The 7,714-nt window shown below is 46.2% G+C and overlaps 1 protein-coding gene across 1 annotated transcript; it reads right to left on the reverse strand.

The window, feature by feature from the left end:
- Positions 1-252: 252 nt before the first annotated feature.
- Positions 253-6,145, reverse strand: Azgp1 (alpha-2-glycoprotein 1, zinc-binding). Its single transcript, XM_051205413.1, has 4 exons — positions 6,080-6,145; positions 4,236-4,496; positions 2,351-2,626; positions 253-853 (listed from the first exon to the last, which is right to left on the reverse strand). The coding sequence occupies exons 1-4, from the start codon at positions 6,138-6,140 to the stop codon at positions 531-533; spliced, it is 921 nt and encodes a 306-aa protein (XP_051061370.1). The 5' UTR covers positions 6,141-6,145; the 3' UTR covers positions 253-530.
- Positions 6,146-7,714: the final 1,569 nt, after the last annotated feature.

The raw sequence follows: 7,714 nt of genomic DNA on the forward strand, positions 1-7,714 counted from the left end.
GAGGGGGATGCTGGGGGCCATCCGCCCAGCCGCACAACCAGCCATCAACCAGCCATGGAGTAATAAAGGCATAGAATAAAGAAAGGTTAAAACGTCCAGAGGCAAAATGTAGAAGAAAATCTGGCTAGAAACAAGCCAAGCTAAGGCCACACATTCATAAATAAGAATAAGTGTCTGCATATTTATTTAGGAGCTGGGTGGTGGGCCCTCAAAGAGTTAAAAAGAAAACAACAACAACAACTACACAGGACACAACTCACACTTGTATAGCATCTACGAGGTTGAAAGGCCATTCTGTGCAGTGCCAGGCACCGGGGTCATTGTGAGGGCTTACAGATTAATCAGTGAGGAGTTTTACAGGGCCAGGGGGTTTGACACCGAGAGCGGACTCAGTGCTTGGTATTCAAGTCTTCTGCCCCCAGACCTGTTTCTTGGATTCTTGTGAGCTGCTGTACAGCTGCCCATGGAAGACCCTGTGGGTGACGTCGACTTCTGATGCCAACCCTCTCAGGTCATGCAGAGAGAGCGATTTACTGAGGCTGAGTTGCTACATTGCTTTCAGCTTTTGCTTTCCTTGTCTCATCCCATTGCACCGACAGAGACTGGGACAGTCCACTGTGTTCTATGTGGCAGAAGTAGGGGTCTCTGTCCCGAGCAGGGACTTCCACCTCCACCCAGGATAGGTAGGTGCCATTTCCATTGGGAAAAACACTTCCGGATCCAGATGCCAGCACCTTACCGGCCCGGTTCCAGTGCAGATTAATTCCTTGTGGGTAGAAGTCATAGGCCAGGCATTTAAATACCCTGTTTCTTCCTGGGGCAGCACGGCTGGTGATGGTCACAGTGGGAGGGGCTGTGAAGGGATAAAATGTGGGTGTTTAAGGGGGACTTTTTCCTCCCACGCTTTTATTCCTAACTCCCTGCATGACCATCCAATCTGACTCCTCCACGAGGCCTTTGTGAAGCTCAGGGAGGCCCGCGGATTCCCGCAGGCCTCCCCTGTCGGGTTATGTAATATGCCCACAGCTGCTCTCTCACGCCTCATGTTATCGACTTCCGGTGGCAACAGACTGAGGCAGGGTTGGGGAGATGGCTCAGTGGGTGAGGCTTGCTCCATAGACATGATGGTCTGAGTTTAAATCTCCAGAACACAGTGGAAGTTGGACGCAGTCATGCATGACTCTATTTCCAGAGCTCATAGATGGTCATAGGGAAATACCTGGAAGCTGGTGGGCAGGCTACCCTGGTGTCTCAGATAAGGTGGAAGGTGGGGGACCAACCGCTGAGGCATCTCCACACATGCACCATCACACACATACACCCTCATACATACATATGTGTGTATATACATATACCCACACACTATACACACACAGGTAACAAAACACAGAGACAGGATCTTGCTACCTAGGCCAGCCTGGCCTTGAACTTGTGATATTCCTGCCCCAAGTGCTGGGATTACTGACATGTATCACTATGGCCAGATTCTGAGTGTTTTGAGTGTGCTACATAGTCCTACTACCCCCTGCCACCTCAGCCCAGCTCCTCAGTTCTGTTCACATTAAGCGGTTTCCTATTCTAAATAGTCTTTCTCCCCATTTCCCAGAGGAAGTCTCAGTGTGTGGCACTTGGTTCTGCTCTTGCTTGTTCATTCTTCCTAGCCAGACGCTTTATGCACCTACCTCCTCGCTACAAAAAAGACAAGAGGCATCACTACTATGGAGTTCAGAATCTGAACTATGACAGCTGAAGCTGAATCCCAGTTCTTTCTTTCTCCATCCCTCCCACCTCTTTCTGAGATGGGGTGTAGCTGGCCTGGTACTTGTCATGTGGGCTGGCCCTGAACTCATGGCAGTCCTCTAGCCTCAGCCTTCTGAGTGCTGGGATTACAGCATGTGCTGCCAAGTGAGGGTTATTTAGGGAACCTTTCCGTTTCAGTCAGTTTCATTTCTGACTTTTTTGTTTTCTGTTTTGTGCTGAAGAGTAAATCTAGACTCTTGTATATGCTAGGCAGGTGCTCTATCATTGAGTCACGCCCTCAGCCCCTCACTGGGGGATTCTAGTCAGGTGCTCTACTATTGAGCCACACCCTTAGCCCCTCATTGGGGGATTCTAGGCAGGTGCTCTTAAACTGAGCTATATACCCTAGCTTTTCCCACTTGAGGTTTTGATGAATATTCCTTTTGGTGCTCACATCATTCCTTCAGAAGGAATGAATCCTAGTAGATGAAAGCTGGGGGATTAAGGGACTAATAGGTATTGATGAGGCAACTAGTCATGGTCCCCTGAGGCTGAGATCACCTTGGTTTTCAGTTCAGTACTTGGAGCAAATCGTCAGAACAGGGCATACCTTTTTGGTCCAGGTAAGATCTGCTGTAGTTCAGGTACCTCTTCAGCATTGCAGGGCACTCCTCTTCCAGGTATGCCTTGGCTCGCTGTGTGTAGCTCTTTTCTGCCTCCCACTTCTGTTTGATGTTCGACGCTGCTGGGTCTAAGGGGATCCAGGCTGGGATGTCTTTGTTGAACTCTATGAAATCCTGTCCATCGTAGGCATACCTCCAGAATGCTCCACTGCTTCTGTTGTTCAGGAGCTCACAACCAAACATTCCCTGGAAGGTGTGAGACCCTGAAGCCTCCCCGACCCCACAGGGAGTCAGTCAGATGGGTGCCAACCCCAGCTGAGTGACTTTTACTCCTGCTAGCTTGGGACATCTAAACACTTTATCTTGGCAAACAGGTTGCTAGCTGGGCACACAGCAGCAGAAGAAACTACTTGGCTGGGTGTTTCAGGTCACTCTGAGAGGAAGTGTATTCTTTGTATTTGCAGAATTTCATAAATTATGGATGGATCCCAAGTCTATTTCTTTCTAGAAGGATCTTGTGTATTAACCTCAGATACTCTGGGTACCAAGAATGACTTTGAACCCCTGACCCTCCTGTTCTCATTTCATTCGTGCTGAGTTTACAAGCATACCCTGTTTTATGTGGTGCTAGGGATTGAACCCAGGACCTCTTGTGTGCTAGGCCCTTTTGCATCATCTCATCTAAGGAACTTACATGTTTTTGTGGATGGTGAATTCTTCAGAATTAAACACAATCACACTGAACTGCATTTCCAAGTTAAATAGGAATTATTTGTGGTTTCTTACATATTATAGGAATTTCTACTTGTCAGTTCTATTTTGCAATTCAAATAATTATTCAGTACATAATTTTATCCTTTCCTTCTTTTCAGTGATCACTATCCTATTTACTTATTTGTTTATTTTTGGGATAGGGGCTCACTTTATAGCCTAAGCTACCTTGGGGCTTGGGCTGCCACAAACTCATGGCAATCTCCCTGTCTTTGCTCTGCAGATGCTGGGATTACTGACAAGCTACCTCCCTTGGTGTTTACTCCAAACTTCTAAAGCCTTGCTCCTTACACAAAGTAACCTACCTAGCACAGGTCAATCTGATTATAACAGCGGGTGTTTAGCCAGTCCCGAGCGGTGCTTTTGGCACAGGCTCTAAAAGCTCTTAAGCTGTCTGGGTTTAAATTCCAGAACTTTTCCTGGTCCGCCCACCTGCCTTGTTAAATGAACCATTAAGTATAATTGAGCTTATGTGGAACACTTTAAAAAAAATCCTGGAAATGACAACAGTAATAATAATCTTTGAAGATGCTATTTTTTGAGTATTAAATGTGTTCATACCTGAGCCTGGCAAAGAGTAAGTGCTCAGTAAAGGCAAGTTACTATTAATTTCTTTCTAATTAATTAGGTAATTGTGGTGTGTGTGTGTGTGTGTGTGTGTGTGTGTGTAAGTGCATGGGTGTGTGCATGCACACTCTGAGCCCACAGGATGCTGGAATGTTCCTTTATTGCTTTCCACCTGGATAGTGTTGAATCTGATATCTTCTCCTGTGGGTGGTGGTATTGAGTTGAAAGGTCAGTGGTCCTTGGGTAAGAAGTGACTCTGATACCACTTCCTTTACTGGGTGAGGTCCGGATTGAGGATACAAGAAGCTAGGGGGGAAGGGGAGGGAGATATGAATGGGAAAGGGGTTGTAGATGAATCTCTGCAAGTCTACCTGTGCTTCCTGCTTCTCCTTTGTGTGTGTATGCGTGTGCATGTGTGCGTGCGTGTGTGCGTGTGTGCATGTGTGTGATTAATGTTCCAGCCTTTCCACTCATATTCACAGGGCTGCCTCAGGTAAAACACTCCATCTTGTTGGTCTGTACCAGCTCACTGACCTGCACTGTCCTTGTAGTAGTCCATGATGTTTTTCAGGGTCACAAGGAAGATCTCCTCCCTGGCCTTCTGAAGCTGGCTCTCCTTCTTCCAGTCCTCCATCCCTTCTATCTGGCCCCATGGCTCTGCAGGCTCTGCCTTCCCACTGTCGCTGTTGTAGTGGAAGAAGGCCTGGTCATTGAGGAACGCAGTGGCTTGAAACCTGGGGACGCCTCTGCTGGGCCTGGACAAGCCGGTGTAGAGGAAGACCAGAGAATAAGGCCCTGCAGAAGAGGAGAAAATTCTGAGGGGTGGAGTTTATGCACAGGAGACCCACTTCTGAGCTGTAGAGCCCCGGGAGGGAGGACTAGGCCATGGAGTTTTTCCTCTCTTCTTTGTGCCACCTCACACTGTGGGGGGTTCACTCATGCGAAGGGGCTTCTATTTTTACTAGGGATGTCATGTCAGAAATTGTTCCGTGTTGTCTCAACACTGTACCCTCTAATTTGCATCTAAAATTATTTGTGTGTGTGTGTGTGTGTGTGTGTATTGTGTATGATGTATGTATGTATTCTTGTGGGTGTGAGCACATGTGCATTATGTAGAAGTCAGAGGTCAAGTTGGGATGTCTTCATTGCTTTCCATCTTCTTAAAATTTGCGTGTGTGTGTGTGTGTGTGTGTGTGTGAGAGAGAGAGAGAGAGAGAGAGAGAGAGAGACTTGTGCATGTCTGTGCATACATGTGCTGCTATGTGTGTGTAGCAGTCAGAGGACAGCTTGTAGGAGTTGGTTCTCTCTACCATGTGGGTCCCAGAGATCAAAGTGAGTTATCAGGCTATTACTGCTGACCATCTCTCCAGTTTGCTACCTTATTTTGAGATAGTGTCTATCACTGGACTTGGAGTTCATCAGTCCTGGCAGATTGGACCATCAATAAAGTCTAGGATCTATCTATCTATCTATCTATCTATCTATCTATCTATCTATCATCTATCTATCTAATATTCACCCTTCTACCCATCATCTGTCTATACATTCCTGTATATCTATTCATCCAACCATCATCTGTTACCCATTCTTATTTCTTTGTTTCTGTCCATCCATCCATCCATCCATCCATCCATCCATCCATCCATCCATCCTCTAGAGGCCCCTTGCTAATTAATATTTTTAGTATCGAATATACTTAAGGTTAAATAGTTATTTACTGCATATATACACTGCATATACACATAATTTTCTGCGCAAAGAGGCCAGAAAAGAGCATTGGTTCCCCTGGGATTAGAGTTATAGCCAGTTATAAACTGCCACAAGGGTTGGTTCTGGGAACTAAACACAGGTCCTCTGCAAGAGCAACAAGTGCTCTTAAGCACTAAGTCCTCTTTATAGCCCCTTAGAATATACTTAACAGTTTGAACACAATGCTTAATTATAAAACAGACATAAATAACTATGTAACATTCTGGGGCTGTACCAAGTTTTTGAACTGGCACAGTTTAGAAATCTTCATCCAAAAATTTGTGTGCAGCGAACAGTTTCATTCCCTGTCCTGGAACTGAGGTCTCCCTGGTTCCCTGCTGCCTTGTCTCACTTCGGAAGAAGGCGTAGTGAACCCAAGGCTTCAGGCACGCACAGCACCCTATGAACTAAGCTACTCGGTTAGCCCTTAGGTTCATCCTTTAAGCTCTTCTTTAACACGAGTCCAGTGATTTCCCGAATGCTTCTACAAAGGTGATCTAGGTTAATGGCAGCTTTACAAAGCACACATGGGGATCCCAGGCACACGAGGGACCCTTCTTGTGGCTCAGAATTCTGTTCTCTGTCTTCCCTTTGTTTTTCTCCCAATCTTCTTTGTTTTGCCCACTCACCAGTCTGCTGAAGGACTACAGGACCCAGGAGGAGAGGCAGGGACAGCAGGACAGGCACCATTGCTGCTATAGTGCCTGGGAGGAAAGTCTATATTGGAAGCACAGCTCTTTCACCGAGGCCTGGCGCCCTGCCCAGGGGAGGCGATTCCACAGCCAATGAGAGAGCTTAAAGGACATCTTCCTCAGACAATGTACCCAAGCCGGCTGGGCAGAGGTGTGGTTACAGGCTTCACACACAGGAGCTGCCCAGAGCAGAGAGAGCCTGTGTGTCTGTCCCTCAAGTGAAAAGGACAGCAGTAGGGTAGAGGTCTGTATAGCGGTGGCAGATGGTTTGAAGGTGTGTTATTTTTACTTCCTACCCTGGTGTCAGCAGGGAGATTTAGGTGTTGTATGACCTTGTTGTAAGAATGAACTCTTCCTTCTACAAAAGTTCTGAATATGTCCAAAGTGTGGGCCTGGTAGATTAATCATCAAGGGAAAACCTAAACCTAAACCTCCAGCTTTCCTTGCTTTTAGTAGACTTCATTGACTGACCGTTTGAGACAGGATCTCATGTATCACAAGCTGCCCTTCAATTTCCAATGTAACTGATAATGATCCTAATGCTTCTATGTCCCAAGCCCCGGGATCACAGGCATGAGCCACCACATTTGGTTTATGTAGTGCCTGGGATGGATCCTGGGGCTTCATGCATGCTAGGCAAGCACCCTGCCAACTGAACTACATCCCAGTCCCTTAGTTGACTTTAAAGACCACTAATTTTAAGCCAGGCAGTAGTGGTGCAGACCTTTAATCCCAGCACTTGGGAGGCAGAGGAAGGTGGATCTCTGTGAGTTTGAGGCCATCCTGGTCTACAGAGCAAGTTCCAGGAATCCTCCAAAGCTATAGAGAAACCCACTGTGTGAACAGTCAAACCAGGGATTTTATTCTGGTTTTTCTCTTGGTAACAGGTTTATTGCATCCAGCACCAAGGATTCATTGAATCCCTCAGAAGATGTGATGGATCATATGAGTGTCAGTTTGACAGTGTCTAGAATCATCATGGAGACAGGCCTCTGGCGTTTCTATAAAGGGTTTTCTATACTGGGTTAATTGAGTTGTGAAGCCCCACTGTGGGCTTAAAGGTTCCATCCTATGGGTTGGAGTCTCTGACTAAATAAAAAAGGAGAAAGTGAGCTGTCTCTGCTCCCTGATGGCAGATACAGTGTGATTAGCCATTTCATGCTTCTGTCACCATGCCTTCCTCACCATGAAGGAGCGTGTCCTTAATTGTGAGCCACAATAAACCTTTCCTTCCTTAAGTTGTTTTGTCAGGTATTTTGTCATGGCAATAAGAAAAGTAACCAATACCACATCCTGTCTATCTACCTATTCATCTACCATTCATCCATCCGTCTATCATGTATCTATTTATTATATATCATCTATGTATCTATGTATCTATCTATCTTCATCATCATCTGTGTGTGTATATGTGTGTGTGTAGGGGTGTGTGTGTATGGATGTGTGTGTGTATGTGTGTGTGTGTGTGTGTGTGTGACATAGAAGACAACTTGCAGTTTTGTGGTTGTTTTTTTCCTTTTACCAGGTGATCCTTAGGTGTGCAGCAAGGTACCGTTCCCCACTGAGCTATCT

Source organism: Phodopus roborovskii, unplaced genomic scaffold (assembly GCF_943737965.1).
Source record: "Phodopus roborovskii unplaced genomic scaffold, PHOROB, whole genome shotgun sequence".
Lineage (NCBI taxonomy): Eukaryota > Metazoa > Chordata > Mammalia > Rodentia > Cricetidae > Phodopus > Phodopus roborovskii.